Source organism: Schistocerca cancellata, chromosome 3 (assembly GCF_023864275.1).
Source record: "Schistocerca cancellata isolate TAMUIC-IGC-003103 chromosome 3, iqSchCanc2.1, whole genome shotgun sequence".
Classification (NCBI taxonomy): Eukaryota; Metazoa; Arthropoda; class Insecta; order Orthoptera; family Acrididae; genus Schistocerca; species Schistocerca cancellata.
Window position 1 is genome coordinate 839,901,559 of NC_064628.1, and position 26,083 is coordinate 839,927,641.

At 42.4% G+C, this 26,083-nt stretch overlaps 1 protein-coding gene across 4 annotated transcripts in view; it reads right to left on the reverse strand.

The window, feature by feature from the left end:
- The window catches only part of LOC126175892 (uncharacterized protein KIAA0930 homolog), a 101,392-nt gene that overhangs the window by 26,080 nt on the left and 49,229 nt on the right, over window positions 1-26,083 (reverse strand). Inside the window, exons 5-9 of one of the 4 annotated variants that reach the window (XM_049922946.1) lie at window positions 17,215-17,355; window positions 16,883-17,021; window positions 15,145-15,251; window positions 14,859-15,021; window positions 4,141-4,761 (exon numbers count right to left, since the gene is read on the reverse strand). In XM_049922946.1, coding sequence (XP_049778903.1) covers window positions 4,141-4,761; window positions 14,859-15,021; window positions 15,145-15,251; window positions 16,883-17,021; window positions 17,215-17,355 — 1,171 coding nt within the window. The remainder of the gene's footprint in view (window positions 1-4,140; window positions 4,762-14,858; window positions 15,022-15,144; window positions 15,252-16,882; window positions 17,022-17,214; window positions 17,356-26,083) is intronic. The other 3 variants (XM_049922948.1, XM_049922947.1, XM_049922949.1) reach the window with 3 other exon arrangements.

The window sequence follows — 26,083 nt, forward strand, 5'->3', positions numbered from 1 at the left end:
GAAACTTGGGCAAAAACTGAACCAGTATTAAAATAACTGGTACAATTCACTTTTAGCATGACCAAAGAAGCTCAAACAAAATCCTACAGATTCAGATATGATGATGCTGGTATGTAACCATTAAGAAATTATGCCTCCGCAGATAAGTATTAAGTCCTGCCTATGATACACATTACCTCAGAACCAATCCACACCCAACTACAACAAAGAGAGCTGCCCACTGTCTCTTAATCTAAAGAGTAAACCATGTGGATGACACAGTGAACAAAAACAAGAAAATGTGTTCATTATTTTTAGATTTGCTGCTCCTTTTTACAGGCTTAATGTACATAACCTTCCATTCTTCTTTTTTAGGTTTGCAAGTCATAACAAAATATGCAATATTCAGGCAGCAACCCAAGTCTTCCAACAACCTCAACTTCAGATACCAATACTTATAACACCCATCAGTTACCTAGGATCTTCAATTTCAAGATGAATTCACCATTTCAAATGGCAAAGAAAAGTTACCAAGCATTTCATGAAGCAGTTCAGAACACTTGTTTGTGCTTAAATTATTAGTTACATCTTTCTATTGACAACTGATGTCTGCTGAAATATGGGGTCCATCATTATATAGCTTATATGAAGTTCACTACCCTTGATGAGGATTGGAAACTTCCCATTTACGAGGGTGAATCAAATGAAAACCTTAAATATTTTTTTAAATATTATTTATTGTGCAGAAGTGGTACAAAGCTGTATCACTTTTCAACATAATCTCCCCCACGCTCAATCCAAGTTCTCCAGTGCTTACAAAGTGCATAAATTCCTTTAGAAAAAAATTCTTTTGGTAGTCCGCCCAACCACTCATGCACTGCATGGCGTACCTATTCATCAGAATGGAACTTCTTTCCTCCCATTGCGTCTTTGAGTGGTCCAAACATACAGAAATCATTTGGGGCAAGGTCTGGTGAGTATGGTGGATGAAGAATACACTCAAAATACAGGTCTGTGATTGTTGCAACTGTTGTATGGGCAGTGTGGGGCCTTGCATTGTAATGTTGCAAAAGGACACCTGCTGACAGCAATCCACATCACTTTGATTTGATTGCAGGCCGCAGATGATTTTTTAGGAGATCTGTGTATGATGCACTGGTGACAGTGGTCCCTCTAGGCATATAATGCTCCAAAATGACGCCTTATCCCAAAAGAGAGTCAGCATAGCCTTCCCTGCTGATGGTTCTGTTCGTAACTTCTTTGGTTTTGATGATGAGGACTGGCACCATTCCTTGCTCACTCTCTTCATTTCCGGCTGGTGGAAGTGAACCCAGGTTTTGTCCCCAGTAACAATTCTTGCAAGGGAGCCATCACATTCTTGTTCAAAGTGCTGAAGAAGTTCTTCACAAGCATCAACACATCATTCTCTCATTTCAGGAGCCAGCTGCTGTGGCACCCATCTTGCAGACACTTTGTGAAACTGGAGCACATCATGCACAATGTGGTGCTCTGATCCATGACTAATTTTTAAACATGCTGCAATGCCATTCAGTGTCACTCGGAGGTTTTCCTTCACTATGGCTTCAACTGCTGCAGTGTTCTGTGGAGTCACACCTCGTTGTGGCTGACCTGGACGAGGAGCATCTTCTACTGAAGTCACATCATTTGCAAACTTCCAACTCTGTTCGTAGACTGGCTGCTGTGACAAACATGCATCACCATACTGAACCTTCATTCGTCAATAAATTTCAATAGGTTTCACATCTTCACTATGCAGAAACCAAATAACAGAACGCTGTTCTTCCCTGGTGCAAGTCGTAAGTGGGGCGGCCATCTTTCTACTGATACTGCAACGGTATGTGTGCATCTGCATTTTGCTGCCACCTACAGACCATTCTGCATACTGTTTGTAGCATGCTTACCAACTTACAAGATAACACCATGAAATTTCGATTTCTTATTACAAATTTAAGGTTTTCATTTGACTCATCCTCGTAGTTTGACAGAGTTAATTATTTTTTGATCAAATACGTCAGTCAATTCCGATCACACTATTTTATTATGAAGAGGTCTTTGCTGACAATTTCACATTCCCTGTCATGATCGGAAGCTGGAGGAGGACAGGAAAAAAACCTGTAGATTTACTGCTTCAGCTGCTTTTATTTTAAACACCACCATCCATTTCTGCTATCATGCTACCATCATCATCATCATCATCATTCATATTAACATGTTATTTTATCATGAAATGTATTTGTGACATGCATGTGTGTCACCTCTTTGTAATGGAAATTTTCATAAACACGGAGATTGGACAAAATATATTACATGAAAGGACTAAATCTGGCTCCATCAACTTCTTTGAAAGTTTCTCAACTATAGTAACAACATATACGTAAATTGGAGACAATATTTCTGTAGCACCTTCGTACTTGTAATTTTACCATAAACAATACTTGTAATGAAATTAAGATGCAAAACTGCCAATATCTGCTAATTTATGTTACCAATTTTCATTTTGTTTAAAAAATTAAAATAATTTCATACTACTCTAATATTACATAGAACTAACAACTCCATAAAATTCCTCTATCTCAGTATCTTGGCAGTAGTCTCACCAATGTTCAGAATCTTTGTGGCAGATAACATCTTTGCATTATACAACTTAAAAAAAAAAAATACTATAATTTTGAAATGTGTAGTGACAGATGTATGGTGCACTATGACAGCACACGGCAACTGTATTCATCCAGATATGAAGTACGTGCAGTTTTTGCATACTTGTAAAAATATATTAAAACAGCTATCAGTTTGTAAAAATGCAATGCATCCTCGTTAGTGCAAGGTGGTTTTGTTACATCATTGTCTACGAAATAAACAATGTTTGTGCACATCATAAGTACATGCCACAATATAAAAACATACAAATCCATATGATGATGATGGCATGAACATTGAAACACACAATGCCGCTTGAAATAAAAGTGATTTAAACAGTAAATCTCTGCTTTCTTGTCACTTATCTAATCAGTTGCAGCCCTCAACAAACCATCCGCTATGGGCTAAGTATTTGTGAATACATAACCAACAGAGGTTGTGGACAGAAAAATATGCTGTACACAGTTTGAGTGAAGGGCCCCTTTTGTCATCTCAACATTTTCTTGCCCAGTGTACTATACTGAAGTCATATACTCTTCCTGTTACATATTTAAATGAAAATCTACTTACAACGGAAAACATAATACATCAAAGTCAAATAAAAAATCCTTCAGAAATGCTGGCAAAGAATGTGAGACACTACCAACTCCAAATATCTTGAGAGAATAATTTCCAATGATATAAGTGCATTCCAGGAATGCCATTGTAATATTTCTTAGCAAAGTTCAAAGAGATAAAGAGAATAACATAGTTACAAACATGATGCACAATTAAATCATCACTATTTATTTTATATGTGTAGGTCCAAAATGACTGCCAAAAATCATATAAACTTGCTGCCTTAAAACTAAATGTGTAGACAAAATAATGAGCATTTTTCAGCTGACAGGTGAGTTCTTGGATAAGGCATTAAATAACAATTATCATGTTCACACAATGTGATGTTTGTGTGGGTGGGAGTAGGGAGGAGAAAGGCAGTGTGGCAGGAAGGGGGAGGGGAAAACTTGAGTCTATATACGTACGTAATTTTGTCAGGAGAAAAAAGCCCAAATCTGTTTCATGATTTTAAAAATATAAAACATTAATAAGTGCACACATTCAGTCGCAGACTAGAGATAGTATTTAAGGTTAAATTAAATTTCACATAAAAGGTTTGTGAGAAGGTACAACAATTTTTTTTAGTATTTACTATATCTTAACGGCTCTGTACACCCACAATTAGACATCAAGTGGCATTTAGTTCCATATTTCAAGTAGATTTATACATTTCTGAAGCAGACTGCACATTTGTGTAACATCGGTACTACTTTTACATTAGTCAGTTAAAAACAAAATGAGCAGCAGATGTAATACCCTAAAAATAATACTTATTATGTGCAAGTTAAGTGGCTAAAGAAAAATGTAAAGAAAAAAGTATTGTATTAAGTAATTAACAATAGTTACTGCTTAACAACTATTATTTACAAAAACTTATTAAGCCATGCAACAAGCAAATAAACATACCGTGAGCTCCTGGTGGTCCTCGACGTGGCAAGTCACACCAATAATTCACTAGAGTACCATCAGGCGTAAACCGGCAAGGTGGAGTCATTGACCTGCCATATGACTTGGCACGGTTGTTTACAGAGTCCTTCAGCTTTTTTGGTAAAGACTTGGAATGGTACTCCTTTACTCTATGGCTGCTGGATTTACTGTTCTGCCCTCTGGAGATGGCTTCTGGGGACACAGCAGTATCTTGTTTGTTCCCATTGCTTGTTATTTGTGGTTCTATACCAAGATTGAGATCATGAAAGTTTCTGTCAATTGCTTCAGCTCCACTGACATCAGGCTGCAAGTCATTTTGAAAATGGCTGTCACAGACATGTCCAGTTAGGTATGAACAGTCTAAAGAATGCCCTGTTTGTAGGCATCCTTCACACTGCTCATTATTGTTTATGCAGGAAGGACACCTCCTGGATGTTTGAGTTGTACTGTTAGTCGGCGGTGCTGTGGCTTCACAGAAGCTCTGTGACATGCCCATGCTCCCTACACTGGCACATGTTGATCTGTGAGGTGAACATCGACAACGAGGAGGACAGGAAGTAGTAGCAGTAGAAGTAGAAGAGTGCAGACAAAACCCGAGCTCTAAGGACAAGAAAAGCGACAAAGTGACAAAAAAAATAACAAAATGATTCTAGTTAATATATACATTGCCACAACCCTAAGTATGTTACTCCAAATAGAGCACATTAAAGTTCAAGAATAAATTTTTGACAGAAACATTAATCTGTTGTTTCAAGTGACAATAAAACCTATCATAATTGACAAAGTGCAGACATTTAACAACCACTATGTCTGAGAGTCCCTGACAACTACCATTACAGGACATCTGAATTTTACTATATCAGCTCTAGCCATCTCCTAAACTACTAAAAGCTTATACTCACCAACTAGAATGAACTGGAGTACGGTTGACAGAAATATAACAGATTTAAAAATAAGAGAGGTCTCAGACAAGATGGTTTCTTTTGCTGGGCTCTGAATGTGGCAAAACTGAATGAACGTGTAGGACATAAAAGGGAGCAGAAGAACAAAAGATAATTACTCAAAGGCAGACATCAATTGTTACAAAGGAAAGTCTGAGCATACAGTTCATTTAATTAAAAGTGCTTTAACAAAAGTTCCACAACACTTAATAACTGACTGCTTAAAGATAAGCAGATATGAAAAAATAATACAGAAATGAAAATGGCACCAAATGTGTAAGTAAAATAAGCAATGAATGAAGACACAAGATTTATTTTGTTCTGTGTGTAAAACTTTTTAGAAACTGGGAGTAAAGAAAAACATTGTTATATGAAAGTATGCTCTGCAAAAAATTGCCAAAAGGGAGAAAGGGGGACAGAAGGTGGATGATGTGTACAAAAGGAAGCAGGAGATGGAAAATTAGAATCACAGAAAAAGACTTACACATGAATTCTGGACACAGTTCCCATTCCTGAAGTACAGCTGTTGCAAGCAAAGAAACCAAATCAACAGAATGGCATTACAAGCATCCAGATCCTGCTACTGTGCTGCATAAGGCTTGTAGCAATACAGTATTGAGAACTGATTCTGGAAAATGCTTGCTGGAAATAGTTAATCCCGTAGTGGTGATCGTGCCAAACAGACAAGCTGAACAGTAATTGCATGCAACCTGACAGATAATGGGAAGTCCTCATCATAACATATTTCAAGCTAAGGGACATTTTGATATATATATGAGGTCAGAGATTTGAATACTAGATGATTGGGGTGGGGATAATGCAAAACAGATATTCAGATTTACATGAACCATATTCTTTGAGGAATGTTCTAAGAAATCCAGATGTCTCAGAGGTGAATAAAATGGATCTGACGGAAGTCGTCATAACAGTAAAAGAAGAAAAAAAATATTAGGGCTTAATGTCCCATAGCAAATGAGGTTATTAGATGTGGAGCACAAGCTCGAATTGGACAAGGGAGGGCCAGAAACTGGCCATATCACACACTCATTGCAACTATCCCAGCACTTGCCTTAACTGACTTAGATGACATAAAACTTAATTTAAGGTGTCAGATGGGGATTAGAGACCCCAGTTCTCCTGAATATGGGTCAAATGTCTTAACCATTGCACCATCTCACTTTGTTGAGCATGAACTTACATTCTCTCTCTCTCTCTAATGTCTTAACCATTGCACCATCTCACTTTGTTGAGCATGAACTTACATTCTCTCTCTCTCTCTCTCTCTCTCTCTCTCTCTCTCTCTCTCTATCTGTGTGTGTGTGTGTGTGTGTGTGTGTGTGTGTAAACCCCCCCCCCCAGGTGTGCACATACATGTGTGCGCCTGTGTGTGTGTCCTCCAGACATCAAGAATAATTTTCGATGGTTGGTGCTTTGGAGCGCAAAACTGCTAAGGTAATAAGTGCCCATATCATAATGTAAGAAAAAACATGTACTTAATAAAAACTTGAGGCAAAGAAGGCAAAAACCCAATCACGCCACTTTAAAAGAGGAGTAGCTAAGAACATGGACGTCCTTAGGAAAAATTTCTCAGAACATTGTTGAGATGGTGGACATTCCCATGGAGGAGATCAAATTTGCTTCACCATGCCACTGCAGCGAATAAAACGTAAGATCAACTGAATGCATGTCATCTGCTAAAACACCTGATAAAGTAATGGCAAACATAGAACGTAAACATAAACAGTTAAAAAATGGGTACCGCATCAGAAAGTGGCGAGCCATTAAGGCTTGAGAGCGGTAGGCACAGAGTGGAGCAGAGTCGCCACTTAGTAAATAGCGGGGACTAAAACAACAAGTGTCCTACATGTAGCTGGGCTAAAATGAACACCTCGCAATGTGAGGGCTGAGAGGAAGTCGAACATGCTGTTGGGAGAGGTTTAATGTCCCAGAGTTTCTTCCCCCAGGAGAGAAGACCTTTGTGCACTCCAAAGTGATACTACATGCTGGTAGACAGTGACAAGAAAATCATCCAAGGGAACAGAATGACTAGCAGGCCGATGGAGGAGAGATGCAGCCTTTTCAGCAGCATCAAAAGGCTCATCCATGGCATGCCGATGTGACAAGGAACCCACAGAAACAGCACATTGGCTCCTCCCACAGTGAATGAGTGCAGGCATTCTTGGATCCATTATATTACAGGGTGGACTGAGTACAGCATGCAAAGGCTCTGAAGAGCACTAAGAGAATCTGAGCAAATGACACAACTTGGAAGCCTATGTCACCTGATGAACTGTGTGGCCTGATAAAGGGCATATAGCTCCGCAGTAAAAATCAAGCACTGGTTAAGAAGTGACTACTGAAAAGGATCATTGCCAAGTACAAGGGCACACCCGACACCATTGTCGTCTTGGAGCAGTTGGAGGAAGACACTGTCCCCAAGCCACGTGCGAAATGCGAGAAACTCACTGCAATATACCAGGCCAGGAGCAGTGTCCTTAGAAAGTGAATGGAGTCCAAAATGAACACGTACCTCGGCACAAAGCCAGGGCAGTGAAGAGCTTGCACCCGTGTGGAATGTGGCAGGGAGCGTACAGCAAAGCTGATGAAGCAGGAAACGAAAGTGAACTCTGGAAGGCAACAGAGGAGACGGTTGCAGCCCATACTGGTGGTCAAGGAAATCGTCAAAAAAGGGAACGTAGGATAGGTGATCAGGGAAAGAAGACAGACAGCTCACGTAACGAATGAGGAGAACATCTCACTGGTATGACAACGGTAAGTCAGCAGTCTCAGCATAAAGACTAATACTGAAAGCACCAGTGGGTAAATGTATCCTGCAATGGTGGATCATGTTAAGACAACACAAGATAGACAGACGTGTGCATGAATATACAATATATCTAAAAACAAAGATCATGTGACTTACCAAACGAAAGCGCTGGCAGGTCGATAGACACACAAATATACACACAAAATTCAAGCTTTCGCAACCAACGGTTGCTTCATCAGGAAAGAGGGAAGGAGAGGGAAAGACGAAAGGATGTGGGTTTTAAGGGAGAGGGTAAGGAGTCATTCCAATCCCGGGAGCGGAAAGACTTACCTTAGGGGGAAAAAAGGACAGGTATACACTCGCACACACACCAATATCCAACCGCACATACACAGACACAAGCAGACATTTTTCTTGTGTCTGTGTATGTGCGGATGGATATGTGTGTGTGTGTGTGTGTGTGTGCGCGAGTTTACCTGTCCTTTTTTCCCCCTAAGGTAAGTCTTTCCGCTCCCGGGATTGGAATAACTCCTTACCCTCTCCCTTAAAACCCACATCCTTTCGTCTTTCCCTCTCCTTCCCTCTTTCCTGATGAAGCAACCGTTGGTTGCAAAAGCTTGAATTTTGTGTGTATGTTTGTGTGTCTATCGACCTGCCAGTGCTTTCGTTTGGTAAGTCACATCATCTTTGTTTTTAGATATATATTTTCCAACATGGAATGTTTCCCTCTATTATATGAATATACAATATACAATACATACAGTTTCGAATGGACAAGGGACCAGTCTAAATGGAGGAGGATGGTCTGATCTGTTCCCCAAGACGTACCGCATAAAACAATGAGGGAGGGACTACAACAAGCTGCCAGGTAAGAGATGTGGGAAGACCAATAGAGTCTCCTATCAAATTTGAGTCCTACGAATTTCACTGTGCCAATGAATGGAAGAAGGAATGGGCCAAGTCATAGGGCTTGGGGAAGAAACTCCCGGCACCACCAGAAGTTTATACAGGCAGCCTTGTCAGCAGAAAAGTGGAAGCCACTGTTGTTGATCCACAAGTAAAGATGACCAAGGCATTGCTGAAGAAGCCACTCAAGTAGGGAGGTTCACTGAGAGCTGCAATAGATCACAAAGTTGTCAACGAAAAGAAAGCCTGAAGTACCTGGTGGTAACAATCCACAATAGGGTTAATGGTTATGGAAAATAAGACAATGTTGCACTCAGAACCCTGAGGCACCACATTATCTTTAATACAAGTGTCCAACAAAGGCAAGCCAATATGTACCTTAAAAACACAATCTTTTAAAAATTCCTGGATAAAAAGGGCAGATGGCCTCGGAAGTCCCATTCGTACACAATATAGAGGTTACCCATCCTCCAGCAGCTGTCATACGTCTTCTACAAACAAAAAAACATGACCATAGTTTGAAACTTCTGCAAAAAAGTTGTTCATAATATGACTTGACAAGGTGACAAGATGATCAACCACAGAGCAGTGCCAACATAATTCACACTGGGCATTAGCGAGAAGATTCAGAGACTTGAGCCACCACACCAGCCGACCATTAATCATATGTTCCATCACCTTGCAGACGCTACTGGCGATGGAAATTGTATGGTAGCTGGAAGGAAGGTGTTTGTCTCTACCAAACTTAGATATGGGAATGACCATGACCTCACACCAGCGACTGGGAAATGTGCCATCTGTCCAAATACAGTTATATGTATGGAGGAGAAAGCTTAGGCCCTCAGGAGATAGGTGTTGCAATATTATGTGAACGCCATCCAGTCCAGGAGCACATGACTGGGATGAAGTGTGTGCACATTTAAGCTCCCTCATATTAAAAGCAATACTGTAACATTCATGATTGTGGGAGGAGAAAGACATCATCCATGCCTCTGCCGCTCGTTTCAGAGGTCAGAAGGCAGGATGGTAGTGGGTGGAACTTGAAATGTCTGCAAAATATTGGCCCAAAATGTCTGCAAAATATTGGCCCAAGATGTTGGGGATATCAAGAGAGTCTACAATAACATCGTTTGCTATGGTCAGATCAGGAGCCGAGAAATGAACCATGGTTCCTGAAAGCGACTGAGATTACTTGAAACAACAGAAGAGGGAGTAAAACTGTTAAAACAACTTTGAAAAAAAAAACTAGCTTTTTTTGCTATTCCTGAAAATGCAGCAATACTGTGCACGTAGCTGTTTATAACAGATGTAGTTTGCTAATGTGGGATGGCATTTAAAAATATGGAGAGCTCGTCTCCACACACGGATTGCATTGCGGCATACCTCAGTTGGGTGAGGAAGAGGAGTGAGGTATGGAACACTTTGATTTGGAAAGCTGCCAGTTGGTTGGATGCACAGATGGGACAGGTGTTTGCAAATGAGTGACAAAGAGGAAATGGTCACTCGAGTGTGTGTCGGAGAGAACAGACCACTCAAGACGGCGAGCAAGTTGAGCAGTAAAGATCAGAAGGTCCAAGTGGGAAAAGGAGTGGCTGAGTTGGAAAGAAATGTGGGTATACCTGTGTTCAAACAGATTAAATTGAGCCAACTGAAGATATCTACTAGGAGAGAGCCTCTCGGACAGGGGCATGGAGAGCCCCAAAGGCGATGGTGGACACTGAAATCACCGAGCAGCAAAAAGTGAGGAGTAAGTTGAGCAATAAGTTGCAAAATGTCTTCCCTGATGACAGCACAAGTTGATGGTGACTGGATATTACAAAGAGAGGAGATGAAATCAGGAAAAGAAAGATGGACATCAACAGCTTCAAGCTGGGTGTGCAAGGAAATGGTGTGACTATAAACATCATCTCGAATGAGCAACATGACTCCTCCATGAGCCAGAGTCCCTGCCTCAGGGGGAAGGTCAAATCGGACTGAAGTGAAGTGTGGGAGGTAAAGATGATTGTGGGGGTGTAAATTTGCTTCCTGGAGGCAGAAAACAACTGGACAGTACGACCACAAGAGGAGCCGTAATTCAACCCTATTGGATCTGATGCCACGAATGTTCCATTGGAGAAGAACCATATCAGATGATAGACAGGAGATGAGTCAAATAAGGGGCAGCCACCACAGTGGCTACCAAGTGCCACAATTCAAACATGCACAATGACTAGATTCAGAAGATAGAGGATCCTGGTTGATTGCCTACTGTTGGCCAGCAGACTGGTTGTTGGCTGTGTGCCTCGGTGAAATGGAGGTCGGCCGGGTGAGGGCGTTGTGTGGTGACACCGTTGAAGAATGCCGACGTCGAGAAGGTGAAGATCGTTTGCCTTCATTTGGCTGCTTGGAACCTTGGCGTTTGTCAGATGCAGACCCAGACGTTGGCTGGCTAACTGTACAGAGAAAGTCATCTAGGAAGTACTCCTTTCTGCATTTCTGTGCTTCTGTTTGCAAGGCATGCACTTTCACTGGCGCAGGTGAAGGTTTGTTGGTAAGGTGTGCTCTTGTAGCTACACATGTAGCTACTGAAGAGGAGGGTGTGATCTTGGAGCTGAACGATTTCACAACCATGGCAATGAACTGGAAGTCACAAGCCTGAAAAGCCATGTCCTTCGTAGGTCAGGGTCTAGCAAGAACTGTACTATAATTGTCAAAGGGTGGTGTAAAAAGTTTGCAGCTAGCCAACATTTTCTGAGCAAATGTAAGTAGGAACCTTTTCCGTCACTCAAATCTCCTGATTGGCTCTTTCACTGAGGTATGTGGGACAGTCATGGGAGGAAGCAGCTTGATCACCCTTGCAGTTCATACAATGAGGCAAAGGAGGGTGGGTACTCACCCTCATGAGTGTCCCTGCCACAGGTTACACATATGGCTGCACTTTCACAAGATTCGTGAGTGTGATTCTAGCACTGACATTTATAGCAAAGCGTGGAATTTGGGATATGTGGTCTGACAGTAATAACTTCGCAGCCAGCCTCAATTTTAGATGGAAGTACCACATGGTCGAATGTGAGGAACAGAGTGTGGGTTGGCACTCATTCTTAATCGACTCTTTCCATCATGCGATGAACTGCCGTCACTCCCTGGTCAGTGAGATAGGCTGTTATTTTAACCTAGGTCAGGCCATCAAGCAGCCGAATGTATATGACATCACGAGAGGAATTCAGAGTGTAGTGGGCCCCTACTTTTTACAGGATAGCTGTGGAGAAGTGTTGCATTGAGCAGTTTCTGTGCCTGAAAAGCACTGTCTCCAAAAACAAGGTTCCATTATGCAACTGAGAGCAAGACTTCACAGGACCTACAGTGACATCTAAACCCTTCAGAATAAGAAATTGATTAATTGTCATGAAATTGCGACCGTCTTCTGTGTGTGACACCACAAGGCATTGGAGTGCAGCCATTTACAATTACGAGATGAGGAGCTCATCGTGGAGAAACCCCCACAATGGACAGCATCTCCAATGGCGCACTACTTCCTGATGGGGGGTGGGGGGGCAAAAGGGGGGGGGGGGGAGGGAGGAGAGGGAAGGGGGAGGAAGGTGGGGAGAGGCTCACCCATCTTCTTTGTTGATTGTCCACAGTTCAGGTCACATCTCCCAGACTCCAGACATAGGGATCAATTGGCATACAGGAAGGTACCAGGTCAAGCAATCACCATTCCCTGTGCCTGGTTTTCACCAGGGCTTATGTACGAGCCCTACTTGTCGACCCGGGGCTGGGAATTACACGTTACCCAGTCACCTTTTATGTGCAACACACGTGGGCCAGCAAACACACAGGGAGGAAGAAGAAGAAGAAGAAGAAGAAGAAGAAGAAGAAGAAAGACCTCAAACACCAAAGCGGAGGAAAGTAGGGGGAAAAAAAATAAGTTGACAGGATGAATCCATACACAGTTTTATCAAGAAGTTCAGTTACCTGAAGAAGGCGTACAACACTGTCCCCAAGGTAGGGGAAAAGAATAGGAAGAGAATAGACATGCAGCATGGATAGGGAGGTAGTGCTCCAAAGGCTGGCACCCACTGGTAGCCAAGCATGTACTCACCAGAGAGTGGTGAGCCCCCTGAAGACATCAAGAATAAGATAGTTATGATAAAACAATGCTTCACTACTGTGTATAGGCCACCTAGTTGTGTGGAGAACCTGTTTTATATGCCCACACCATTAATAGCAGGATTACAGTTAAAGACAAACACATTCCCAAGAGAGATACTTGGGGCAGGAATCATATCACTCATCAGCCCACATGTAAATACTGTTCAGTGTGAAGCTGGCATGACCACCATTAAATTGTAACACAGAGAAAGCCCACCATAAACATGCAACATGCAATGATCTGTGACTTACAAGCAGACACCTGTGGACAGATTTAAGATTAATTAACTCGAGCCTTTCTACGAACACTAGCTCTTCAATTGCTGGTGGAAATTGGTTTTCTAATTACACACTTGTTATTACTACTACATGGTATTATCGTAAGCCTTTCTTTAGCCCCCCCTCTGACCTCATTCTTCCCTCCTTTTCACCCTGATCCTTCCCCGACATATGCAAAATAATAGCACCACCATATCTTTACTGACAAAGTTCTTTTTTCTGCGTAGTTTGTATCAGACCTGTCTTCATTTGTATCTACTATTCTTTACATATGCAACTGCTTTTTATTCATTATTAATTACTACATACATCAAAACCTGGTAATTACTTCCCATTACCCTCAGATCAACTGCTATACCATCTGTGTGTAAAAAGTTCTAAAATTTACTGCAGCACTCTATTTTTCACACACTTATTATCCTCCATGACTATTTCTCGTCAGTGCAAAGAAAGGTAATTTTTGTTCAGGAAATATTAAATCTGACATCTGTATTATGTATTGTCAATACGATACAATTTCAGCTGCTGTTGAGAGGTTTTAATATTTCGACATTTTACATTTCAAAGGGGGAAAGATCATATGTTAACTGCCAATTGAACACCTTCTCTTAAGTTTTCATAAGAAGGGAAGATTAGGATGCTGGAAACATGGTAGCTAAATTAATTTTCAATATATCACAATGTGAACATTTGTGAAATGCACAGTTAAATATCAGTGAAAACACCTGAGGTGCAATTTGGTACACAACTCCATCAAATATGGCTGTGAAATGCAATGAAGTATCAAAACTATTTGGGTGCTCTTATATTCCCTCCAGTAATAATGCACAAGCAGCACCAAACCACCTTAAGAAACACGTGTTCTAATAAGATTAATGGAACAATTCTTTACATATGGAGAAGCAGAGGGCATATCTGGATAAACATAAAAAGCAGCAATAATAAAAAATTTGAACTTTGCAAACTAATGCAAAAAACGGTGTGTATTTATAATATATGCTGTGCAATAAAAGTATCTACTCAGATATGAACACTGAAACATGCTACAATGCTACGGAACTTAAATGCACTAACACACTTACACATACTAACAAATATGCAAACAAAACATACAAAATAATAACAAAAAACAACAACAATGATGATAACAACAATAAAATGGAATTTTCTAATTCTGATGGGCTGTGGCTGGGAACAATTGCACAAATCAGCAAAACGTTCAACAAAAGTTAATTTCTTGATTCTAAAAATAAAAACTCTATAAAGTGCAAAAACAGCATAATGTTGCTGTACTAATCTTAAGTTTAGTAAATCAATATGGCAAATTGAAAATTATAGTCTTTAAGTTTTAGGAAGGGGATGTACAGGTAGGTTTTAAGACAGTCTGCCAATGAAAGTGTTGTGACTTTGCATTAGACGTAAGGCAACAAATTCCGAGAACTCAAAAACAGCAATAAATAAGAGATTCCACATGATGTCTATGGGGAGCACAAATCTAAAATGACTGGCTAAGAAATTGATTTAGCTTCTCTTTTCTTTAATATAAAAAGAAAACAGCTATTAGAAAGAAGGAATGACTGTTCCGTGACTGAATGAGTCAGACAATAAGACAGACATGATTAATTATTTTTTATCAAAATAGAGAAAAATTATACTACATCATTTTCTCTCACCATCTCGTACATCTCCAGCTTCTATTTCTGTCACACCATTAGCCATTGAGTCCAATCCCTCATTCTCGGATCGAGATTTCGGTCCTGAACTCTCATACGGCTTCGTCTTCCATCCGCCACGTACAAAATTATTAAGATTTGCACTGGGATCGCTCAAACGTCTCTACCAAATGTGCAAACAAATTATTTTAACAAATAAAACCAAAAGTTTACATTTGTATGTATCTTTTAAAAAAATTACAGTATCATCATTTTATTTGAAAATATGCACTAAATGTATTATTACCCGGTGTGTGTAAACAAAAAAATCTTCCGGGTCTTCATCCCAATCAGAGTCCCACATGTCAGTTGCACAAAGTCCAGGTTCCGATGTTGGGGTTTCTGCTCCAGAGCCTATACATTTTTACATGTAATTTAAGAAGATATTAATATAAATCCAAAGTATGAAACTATCTGTAAAAACTAAAAGTCAAAAAGCACTGTAGAACAACTGAAATTGTCATGTTTTCCAGAATTTTGAGTTTTGAAGTCCAGACACTGACACAACAGGTATCACTACAACCATGCAGAGATTTGTGCTGAATCAACACAGAAGGTGTGTATACATCGAGATTCTCCAAAACTTTAAACTGGCTATTAAGTGACAAAGACAGTGGGTACGCAATTACATAAGCATTACTGGAAGAGGGCAAAAGCACTGCTAGTTTTTCTTCATGCAGAGTGAGGGTGAGGCCATATTGGTGTAACATATAGCAGAAAATAGTGCTTTTTCACCTCAGCTTATTTGTGAGTAGTTTTGAAACACATACAATATTAAATCACACCAGTTTTGTGGTTTCTTTAATATGATTTGTTATTTATATTAATACTTATTGTAAAGGCAACATGTAAAGTTTGTAAATGGTTGTTATTCCAAGAATGAAATGCACATGTATTATGCTGCCACTGGTTCCTGATTGGAGACTGGACAGATAGACAAACCATATGATGTAATACTGAAAGTATCATTTGATACTAATGAACAGTAGAGGAAACAACTTGGTTAGGGAAAGCTACGAAAGTACAGCGAGTGATTTGTCATGTGAAAGTTGCAACATCATCTGGCATCAGCTGTCCAAAGGTCAGACACAAAGAACAGTCTCAATGCTGTGAGATAATGAAAATATACTGAAGTTCTCTACTTTTTCTGTAATGTTCATAGCTGTTAATAAAATGACTAAATGGAAATAGCTGTAGTTTTCATTACTGACAATTATCAGCAATGAAGCAGGTTGTGTGATGGAACAAGCGAACTATAGAGTACTAGCGCTACCTCACAATCCCCCATGGTTGATGATGATCACCACCACCACCATCTTAGGAAAGTACAAGCTTCAAATGGTACTGATTCACAACAAAAATCAGTGACATTATTAACTGTGTCAGAATAGTAATTAATTAATTAATTAACAAACTTAACTTTACCCTGACACTTTCAACCTGTAATTGGATTGTGTACTCAGTCCATAAGAGAATCAATTTACCTGTTAATGGCAGTTAACTTTGATCTTTTTTTGCAAGTATTGAACAGTTCAAGTTTTTGCAAACTGAAAAATAGGTAAAAGAAAGAAAATCATAAAATTCAATATAATCAGCAGTTCCATAAAAGATAGTTTCAAGCTAAGGATCCAAGGAGAGGGAATATTGCACCACACTTCTCATATCCTGTAACTTCCAGATCATTTTGGTACCTAGAATGATGCATGGGGAATTCTACTAATCTTAGCATTATTAAGTTACTTTGCATAAGCTTTGTCCTCATAGTCTCACTATTGCTGAATCTCTATTACCAAACTTTTCCTGTTCTCTTTGTGTGGGCAGTTCCTTTCTCTGCATGGACCTGATTTTGTTAGCAGTTGAAGTGGAAGATATAGACACAACCACTAAAACTCTAGATGTGTCACACACATATCACATTTACTGGCCATGACATGAAACCATCTAGTAAGTACACAGGTAACAATTAACAGCACAATTATACCCACCTTTAGGTTTAGTTACTGCCATTTCAGCATGGCCTTTTCCTTGTGGACCTTTCATCCGTACAAATTCTACACGTTGTGTTGTTGCACCAGAGAACAATCCAAAAGTCATTCTCTGTGCCATTTTGCTACTTAAGCTTGACTGCAGACATGCCAACAACACACACAATGAAAATAATTTTTGTAAGTACTAAGATTGAACTATTTTAATTAACAGTTACAAATGAAAATGTATACGAATAATTTCATTACTTAATTGTATTTCCAAAACACTATGGGCCAAGGACAATTATAGTTAAAAAATTAAATGACCAGAACATTATGATAAATCTTACCCTGGCATCATATACTTTCTTGAGGGCATCATATCTAATAGAACCCAAAAAAATGACACCCTGAATGGCACCATCTCTGTCAGATGCCACAAGCTCTACGCACACCATCTCGCCATCTCTAACCAGTATGTCACAAAATACCTGTAACAACATTCTGAATTACTAATAAAGCGTGAAATGAGGAAGCAAATAAATTCTCAAAACAATGAGTAAAATTTATTTGTGTACCTTGATACCACTGAAACTTAATACTATATCAAATTACACAAAATGTACAATTAATAGGAATTCGGACAGGATCTTAAATTCCATATTTGAGAACATATTCATTCTTGAAAAAACTACCACATTAATATTTGACTGCTGCACACACGTGCGCGCGCGCACACACACACACACACACACATACACACACACACACACACACACACACACATAATGATACACGAAAATAAACAACTGTAACTAAAAAACAATGGAGACTAACAAATGAACAAACCACCAACATCCTTGTCAAAGAGGGCAAAGGAGCAGACGGAGTTTCAGGGAACCTCTTGCCTTTTGGGTGGGATACTGCCCCTGAAAGGAACACGAATCGGCACTAATTAATGAAATGATGATGCAGAAGGTAGTGGTTTCCACTGCATTAAAGAGAGGCAATGTGTGTCCACAGAACATTTGACCTGTGATCGAAAAATTGTCATGAGGATCTGCCTATTGCCAAAAGATTTCAGGTTAGTTCCCCATTAGTCCGAGGAGGAGATAACCCCGAGAAAAAGAAAAACCAACAGATGGATAACACTGACTGCCACTGTGGTAGGGAAGCAATGAAATCTGAAAAAGGAATGAAAAGACGCAATCTGGGTCGGTGAAGTGTAAATTTTTAATTTCTTTTTCTTTTTGTGGTTTTAGGGTGCACAACTTCAATGGTCATTAGCGCCCAGACTACGTTAGGAGTGCACTGTGAGGCACAAGTTTAAAACAGCAACTAAAAGGGAAAACACGATAAAAGATTGACAGGCATAGGATTAAAAAAAAAAACGGCAGAATCAAATGTCCTTAGACAGGTGTGTCAAGTTGATAAAACGAAGAACGCGAGCAGCTGCTCCTGGGTCATCCGATAAAATGGCATCGAGAGTACATGGCAGGCCAAGATCAAGACGCAGTGTAGTAAAATTTGGACAGGACGTTAAAATGTGGCGGACTATCAGCAATTGCCCACATGGGCAGAACGGCGCCGGCGCAGCCGTCAGCAGATGGCGATGGCTGAACCGGCAGTGTCCAATTCGTAACCGGGCCAAAACTACCTCCTCCCGCCGAGAAGGGCGTGAGGAGGACGTCCAAGACGCGGGAAAAGGTTTCAAGGCCCGAAGCTTGTTGTCCATAAGTGCAGCCCAATCGGCATGCCACAGCGATAAAATGCGCCGACAAATGACCCTGCTACAATCTGATGAAGGGACACAACAAGAAGCTGTCCGAGGCTGGAGGACCACAGCCTTGGCCGTGGCATCTGCAGCTTCATTCCCAGGGATACCGACATGGCCAGGAACCCACATAAAGCTAACCGGGGAACCATCGTCTACCAGCTGCTGAAGAGAGCGTTGGATCCGGTGCACGAAAGGGTGAACCAGATACGGATCACTGAGGCTCTGGATGGCGCTCAGGGAATCGGAGCAGATGACATAAGCAGAATGTCGGTGGCGGCGGATATAAAGAACAGCCTGGTAGAGGGCAAAGAGCTCAGCTGTGAAGACCAAACAATGGCCATGGAGCCGGTATTTGAAACTTTGTGCCCCGACAATAAAAGAACAACTGACCCCGTCATTGGTCGTAGAGCCATCCATATAAATGAAGGTCATATTAATTAACTTCGAACGAAGTTCGACAAAACGGGAGTGGTATACCGAACCGGGGGTAACCTTTGGGAGTGAGCTGAGGTCAAGGTGAACACGAACCTGAGCCTGGAGCCAAGGTGGCGTGTGGCTCTCGCCCACTCTAAAGGTTGCAGGGAGTGAAAAATCAAGGTGTTGAAGGAGGTGACGAAAGCGAACTCCAGGGGGTAGCAGGGCAGAGACATACAACCCGTATTGACGATCGAGAGAGTCGTCAAAAAAGGAACGATAAGACGGGTGGTCGGGCATTGACAGTAGCCGACAGGCATACCGGCAAAGCAGTATATCACGCCGGTAGGTCAATGGCAATTCACCGGCTTCAGCATGAAGACTCTCGACGGGACTAGTATAAAATGCTCCGATCGCAAGACATAAACCCCGATGTTGTATGGAGTTGAGGCGGCGTAAGATGGATGGCCGTGCAGAGGAGTATACGAAGCTCCCATAATCCAGCTTTGAGCGGATGATCGACCAATATAGGCAAAGTAGGACGGTTCGATCCGCTCCCCACAACATACCACTGAGAACACGGAGGACATTTAGAGAACGGGTACAATGGGAAGCCAAAGAAGACACATGTGGAGACCAGCTAAGTTTCCTGTCAAATGTAAGACCTAAAAATTTTGTTGTCTCCACAAATGGGAGAGCAATGGGACCGAGTCGTAAGGACGGTGGGAGAAACTCTTTGTAGCGCCAGAAGTTAATACAGACCATCTTCTCGGCAGAAAAACGGAAGCCATTGGCGACACTCCAGGAGTAAAGATGGTCAAGAGAACGCTGAAGACAGCGCTCCAGGGAACATGTACGCTGCGCGCTGCAATAGATGGTAAAATCGTCCACGAAAAGGGAGCCTGATACATCAGCTGGGAGGCAATCCATTATTGGAGTGATCGCTATGGCGAAGAGAGCGACGCTTAAAACTGAGCCCTGTGGCACCCCATTCTCCTGGCGAAAGGTGTCTGACAGGACAGAACCCACATGTACCCTGAACTGTCGATCCATTAAAAAGGAACGAATAAAAAGAGGGAGGCGACCGCGAAGGCCCCATGTATGCATGGTGCGGAGAATGCCCGCCCTCCAACAGGTGTCGTAAGCCTTCTCCAAATCAAAGAAGACAGCCACAGTCGGGTGCTTCCACAAGAAGTTATTCATAATGAAGGTCGACAAGGTAACCAGATGGTCAACAGCAGAGCGGCGCCTACGAAATCCACATTGTACATTGGTAAGTAGGCATCGAGATTCGAGCAGCCAAACCAAATGAGAGTTAACCATTCGCTCCATCACCTTACAGACACAGCTGGTAAGTGAGATGGGTCGATAACTGGATGGCAAGTGCTTGTCCTTCCCCGGCTTAGGAATCGGGACAACAATAGACTCGCGCCAGCATGCAGGAACATGTCCCTCAATCCAGATGCGATTATAAGTACGAAGAAGGAAACCTTTACCCGCAGCAGAAAGGTTCTTCAGCATCTGAATATGAATATATGAATAGAATCAGGCCCTGGAGCGGAGGACCATGACCGGGCAAGTGCATTTTCGAGTTTCCGCATGGTGAAAGGGGCATTATAACTTTCACGATTCGAGGAGCGGAAGTTAGGTGGCCTAGCCTCCTCTGCCTCTTTTCTGGGGAGGAAGGCAGGGTGGTAATGAGCGGAGCTCGAAACCTCTGCGAAAAAGCGGCCGAAGGCATTGGAAACATCCTCAGGGGCCACAAGGACGCCATTCGCGACTGTCAAGCCAGAAACTGGTGAGTGGACCTTAGTGCCAGATAGCCGGTGCAGGCTAACTCAGACAACAGAAGAAGGAGTAAAACTGTTGAAGGTGCTTGTGAAAGCAGCCCAGATGGCTTTCTTTAATAATACGACGGCACTGCGCACGTAATCGTTTATAAGTGATACAATTTGCCACTGTAGGGTGGCGTTTAAAGGTGCGTAAAGCACGTCGACGAGTACGTAAAGCGTCTCTACATGCTGCGGTCCACCAGGGGACCGGTACGCAACGTGGAGAAGAAGTAGTGTGAGGGATGGAATATTCAGCAGCAGTGAGAATGACTTCCGTCAGGTGTGCGACCTGACTATCGCAGCTTGTGAAAGTTTGATCCTGAAAGGTCGCCCTGGAAGAGAAGAGCCCCCAGTCTGCTTTGGAGATGTTCCAACTAGTTGAGCACGGAGAGGGGGTATGATGCAGGAGATGGATGACACATTGGAAGTGGTCGCTCGAATATGTATCAGAAAGGGCATACCACTCAAACCGGCGTGCAAGTTGGGTAGTACATATAGAGAGGTCTAAATGGGAATAGGTGTGAGATGTGTCCGAAAGAAAAGTAGGGGCGCCAGTATTGAGGCAGACAAGATTGAGCTGGTTGAAAAGGTCTGTTAACAGGGAGCCCCTCGGGCAGGATGCTGGAGAGCCCCAAAGGGGATGGTGGGCGTTGAAGTCTCCAGTTAACAAAAATGGTGCAGGTAGCTGAGCAATAATTTGCATCATGTCTGCCCTGGTAACGGCAGACGACGATGGAGTGTAAACGGTACAAATGGAAAATGTAAAAGTGGGGAGAGTAATTCGGATGGCAACTGCCTGCAGGCCGGTGTGCAATGTGATGGGATCGTAATAAATATCACCCTGGACCAGCAACATAACCCCTCCACGATCCGGCATACCTACCACAGGGGGTAGGTCAAAACGCACAGAGGTGTAGTGTGCCAAGGCAATGTGATCGCATGGGCGTAGCTTCATTTCCTGGAGGGCTACGACGAGCGGACGGTGCAAGCGGAGCAGCAACTTCAAGTCCTCTCGGTTGGAGCGAATGCTGCGAATATTCCAGTGAATAAGTGCCATCGTGATAGGAAAAGGAAGATGAAAGAAGGGGTCACCTCGAAGGCCGCTGAGGGACAGGCTTCGAGTGAGCACTGCTGCCGCTATCAGTAGGCGGACAGTCATCGTCCATTGGTTCTATAGGTTCATCGGCCATCTCGTTAAGATGGCCGAGAGGAGGAGCTTCCTCCGCTGGTGGACGGCCAGATGTTCGGCTACCAGCGGCGAGGCCAGGCGAAACGGATGACGGCCTGGGGCGGCAACCACTGGGTGGCGCAGGAGAAGAAATGCGCCGCGGCGGAGAAGGAGAACTGTGCTTCCTATGAGCCTTCTTGGAAGGTCGTTTAGTGGAAGTACTGGTCGACGGCTGGGAGTTCGAGGTACGTAGGAAGTCTGCACGGGACGGTTCCTTCTTAGCAGAAGCTGATGAAGGTGCTTGTGTCTGAGGGGTGACGGGAGGAAGAGGAGACATCGACCGCGCGATCTTAGCACTGGCCGAACGGACGATCGTGGTGCTGAAGGTCAGATCGCTTGTCTGTGTCGCCACCTCCCTGGTAGTCCGAGGAGAGGCGAGGACAGTACTGTATTTTCCCGCCGGGAGCAGCGTGGGCTTCCTACTAGCAAATAGCTTGCGAGTAGCCGAGGTGGACACTTTCTCTTTGACCCGAATTTCTTGGATACAGCGTTCTTCCTTGTAGATGGGACAGTCGCGGGAGGACGCTGCATGGTCACCCTGACAGTTCACACAACAAGGAGACGGAGGTGGACAGTCACCCTCATGGGCATCCCTGCCACAAGTGACACATTTAGCCGCATTGGAACAAGACTGGCAAGTGTGATTAAAATGCTGACACTGGTAGCAGCGCGTAGGTGTCGGGACATAGGGGTGAACAGAAATAACCTCATAGCCCGCTTTGATATGCGACGGCAGCTGAACACTATCAAAGGTCAAGAAAAGTATCCGGGTCAGTACAAGGTCATTGTTGACCTTTTTCATGACCCTATGGACAGCCGTCACGCCCTGCTCAGTGAGGAAAGACTGAATCTCCTCGTCAGTCAAACTGTCGAGTGATCGAGGATAGACCACACCACGAGACGAATTCAAAGTGCAGTGAGCCTCCACCCGGACAGGGAACGTGTACAGGAGTGTGGTCCGAAGCAGTTTTTGTGCCTGAAAGGTGCTCTCAGTTTCAAGTAACAAGGTACCATTACGCAACCTGGTACACGACTTGACAGATCCAGCTATGGCATCTACGCCCTTCTGGATAACGAAAGGGTTGACAGAGGAAAAATCCTTGCCGTCCTCAGATCGAGAAACTACGAGGAACTGTGGGGCAGGCAGTAGCACTTTTGTCACTGGTGGCTGGTCAAGTTTCCGTTTATGGGCAGAAGTCGAGAGAGAAGAAGAAGAGAAATCCATTGCGGAGGAATCCCCCATGATTGCCAGCGTCTCCGATGGCGCGCTCCTTCCTTGTGGGGACCCTCTCAGAGGGCACTCCCGCCTTAGGTGAATGTTTACACCTCAGGTCACACCTCCCGAGAAACAGACGGAGGGACCAATCAGCATGGTCAGAAGGTATCGGCTCAGGCAATCACTCCTCCCTGGGCCTGGCCTTTACCAGGGGGTACGTGCGTGCCTTACTTGTCTACCCAGGGCGGGGAATTACGCGTTACCCCCTCACCGGCTACGCGTGCGAACGCGTGGGTCGGCCTTCAGGCACACACAGGGAGGAAGGAAGAAGAGGAAAAAGAAGAGAGAGAGGGAGAGAGAGGACAGACTGTCTCAAACGCCGAGGCGGAGACCAGAGAGGGCAAGGAGAAGAAGGCAAGGAGAAGAAGGCAAGGGAAAGAGTAAGGAAGACAGTGAGATGGAGAAGAACAAAGTAAGGAACCAACCAAAGGAAGGAAGAAACGAGAAGAAGTGAAAAACCAAAATGATCGCAAATATAGGTCGTGGAACAGTCCGTCTCCGGACGCAGGCGCTAACTAACCCCTTGAGGGGGAGGGACTCCTTTTAGTCGCCTCTTACGACAGGCAGGAATACCTCGGGCCTATTCTAATCCCCGGACCTGCAGGGGGGTGTGAAGTGTAAAGAAAAGAAGACAAGTATTTCTGGTCAGATGAATATACAGTAATATCAACAGCAGCAGAAAATGGCGTAACAGGAATTGGATTGGTTATGAATAGGAAGGTGGTACAGAGAGTAAATTACTGTGAGCAATTCAGTCAGAAAGTTGTTCTCATCAGAACCAACAGTAAACCAATGCCTACAATAACTTTCCAGGTGGAACTGCCAACATCACAGGTAAAAGAAGAAGTGATAGAGAAAGTGCATGAGGATACTGATGAAGTAAGTCAGAAAGTAATGGGAGATAATAATCTGATATTCAAAAATGACTGGAATGCAGTAGTAGGGGAAGGAATGGAAGACATAGTTATGGAAAAATATGAGCTTGGTAGCAGGAGTGAGGGAGAAAAACTAATCAAGTTCTGTAATAGTGAATACACTGTTCAAAAATCACAATAGGAGTAGGCATACTTGGGAAAGGCTCTGCAACATGTGATGATTCCAGTTAGATTACAACTTGCTTGGGCACAGATTCCAAAATCAGATATTGGACTGTATGAATAGTTCATCTCCTACTATCTACTGCATGTGCCCCTGTTTCTCATTATAAATCTTAAAAGTATTGTCATAGCTATTAAAAATTCACACGCTTTTATTTTCAGGGCTGTCTGTAGAGGGTTAGGAATATGTTGGGGATAGGACAAATTATTTTATACCTTTTAATCCAATACGAAAATGTGTTATATTAAAAATTTATTTATATCTAAATAATTATTTTCTGCTTTTTAGTGTTGTAAGTGTTAATTTCCCAATGGATTTTAATCATTCTGATAATATATGTTTTATGTGAATAATCATTTATATATGTACTAACTTTTTAACCCAGCTTTGGCCGAGTATGCTGATGTAACCCAAGAACAATAACTTTATTATATAAAAAAGGATAAACACACAAGACACAAAGTACATTCTATAAACAACAAACAGACAGTGTGTGCGCTCCAGCCTATATAGCCATAATTCTAACAGGGGGGCGCAGCCTCTAGTGGCCGAATCAAGCACAAACTTCACACGCAACCTATGAAGTGGTGCACACACAAATTTGGTAGTTACAGTATCCATGTATATCACATATATTCACAATTTCATTCACCCCCTTTCTCTGGCCATCTTCTCTTCCCTCCTCTCTCTGCTCAGCTGTGCTCATTCAGTCACATACCACCTGGAGCACATTCTGGTCCTGGACAACAGCCTTGATGTTAGGTGTTACCAATAATTTTCACCTCTACCCCTACTGAACAGACTGAGAGGAAAGAGTGTTAATATTGCACTGTCATCAATTTCTGTGCTATACTTAAAATTTCAAGTCTCTAGCTCATTGGGGAGTTAGTTCCAAATCAATTACAGTCAAGAAAGGGATTTAGTAAAAATGTGTTAAAAATGGCAGTTACAGAAGGTGGACAGACAAACAAGGAAGATAACTGTGATGAAACCTTAGGTAACAGAAGAAATACTTCAACTGACTAGCAAAAGAAGAAAGTGCAGAAAGGTATGGGGTATGATAGGAGTACAGCAATATAAATTACTTAGGAATGAAATAAACAGAAAGTGCAAAGAAGCAAATGTGAAATGGCTGCAGGAAAAATGTGTAGAAATCAAAACAGAAACTGTTGTCAGGAGAACTGGTTCTGCATACAAAAAAGTCAAATCAATGTTGAGTGAAATTAAAAGCAAGGGTGTCAACATTAAGAGTCCAGTAGGAATTCCACTGTTAGATGCAGAGGAGAAAGCAGATAGATGGGAAGATTACACTGGAGGCCTCTATAAATGCAAGACTTGACTGATGACAGGATAAAAGAAGAAATGGAATTCAAGATGGAAGACAAATGAGATTCAGTGTTACAGTCAAGAGTTTAAGAGAGCTTTGGAAGGCTTATGATGATGATTTAAAAAAAAGATGAAAGGTATAGTAAAATTACTTTGGAATTTCTGAAATCTTTGGGGAAAGAGGCACCCATATGACTATTCCAAGTTGGTGTATAGAATCAGTGAGACTGGAGACATATCATCAGACTTTCAGAAAAATATTGCTGCC